The 1,557-nt window shown below is 46.9% G+C and overlaps 1 protein-coding gene across 1 annotated transcript; it reads left to right on the top strand.

Annotated features, from left to right (window-relative positions):
* Nucleotides 1-83: 83 nt before the first annotated feature.
* On the top strand, nt 84-743 carry LOC133025685 (uncharacterized protein DDB_G0271670-like; the record flags this gene model as incomplete). The annotated part of the gene is made up of 1 exon (XM_061092414.1): nt 84-743. A coding segment is annotated over one exon (660 nt), but the record flags the coding sequence as incomplete, so codon positions are not given.
* Nucleotides 744-1,557: the final 814 nt, after the last annotated feature.

The following is a 1,557-nucleotide window of genomic DNA, read 5'->3' as shown; positions in this document are numbered from 1 at the left end:
CCTCCTCCTCATCATCATCATCATCATCATCATCATCATCATCATCATCATCATCATCATCATCATCATCATCATCATCATCATCCTCATCGTCATCGTCATCGTCATCGTCATCATCATCATCATCATCATCCTCATCCTCATCCTCATCCTCATCCTCATCATCATCATCCTCATCCTCATCATCATCATCATCATCATCATCATCATCATCATCATCATCATCCTCCTCCTCCTCGTCATCGTCATCGTCATCGTCATCGTCATCGTCATCGTCATCGTCATCGTCCTCGTCCTCGTCATCGTCATCATCATCATCATCATCATCATCATCATCATCATCATCATCATCATCATCATCATCATCATCATCATCATCATCACCATCCTCATCCTCATCGTCACCGTCACCGTCACCGTCACCGTCACCGTCACCATCATCATCATCATCATCATCATCATCATCATCATCATCATCATCACCATCCTCATCCTCATCCTCAACCTCATCATCATCATCATCATCATCATCATCATCATCATCATCATCATCATCACCATCACCATCATCCTCATCCTCATCATCATCATCCTCATCATCATCATCATCATCATCATCATCATCATCATCATCATCATCCTCATCCTCATCCTCATCATCCTCATCCTCATCCTCATCATCATCCTCATCCTCATCACCATCACCATCACCATCACCATCACCATCCTCATCCTCATCCTCATCCTCATCCTCATCCTCATCATCCTCATCATCATCATCATCCTCATCCTCATCCTCATCCTCATCACCATCACCATCATCCTCATCCTCATCCTCATCATCCTCATCCTCTTCCTCATCCTCATCATCCTCATCCTCATCCTCATCATCATCATCCAGACGATAATAGATAAATGAAGTCGCCTCCAGACATGAACGCTCCTGCAGATCAGATCTTCGGGTTGAACCTGCTCCTCTAACGATGGAGGAGGGATCAGTGGAACCAGACGCCGTCGCTCGTTACATCGGTCTGAGCGATCGGACCCCCCCCCCCCCTTTCTTACTAGGAACATCTATTCTTACACAGCGTCGGGCCCGAGTGAGAGCGGTTGCTGCTAAAAATAGAAGCAGGGAGAAAGAGGGAGGTCACTGAGAGATGGAGGGAGGAGGGAGAGGGAGGAGGAGGGGAAATGTTACAATAAATATCGGTCAACAGCTCTCTCTCTCTCTCTCTCCCTCTCTCTCTCTCTCTCTCTCTCACATCTCACCCTTGACTTGTGAAAAGCTTCCTCTCTGGGGATCTGAGGAACAGAAGGAACCCGTTTAGCAGCGTGGTTCCTCAGGGATTCAGAAGGATCCTCATGGATCCGGGTTCCTCAGCTCTGACCTTTGAGAGCAGAGACATTTAACCAAAGCATCATTGACGACACTCAATTATCCTCCGGTGATGGGGGAGCTGATGTACAATCACTTAGAGTGAATCGTCCTCACACACGCAGAGACGCTGAGATCCTCACAGCAGATCTCAGCTTCAGCTGGAAAAGTAAATCTGTACT

Source organism: Limanda limanda, chromosome 19 (assembly GCF_963576545.1).
Source record: "Limanda limanda chromosome 19, fLimLim1.1, whole genome shotgun sequence".
Classification (NCBI taxonomy): domain Eukaryota; kingdom Metazoa; phylum Chordata; class Actinopteri; order Pleuronectiformes; family Pleuronectidae; genus Limanda; species Limanda limanda.
This window is presented reverse-complemented; position numbering and strand designations above follow the sequence as displayed.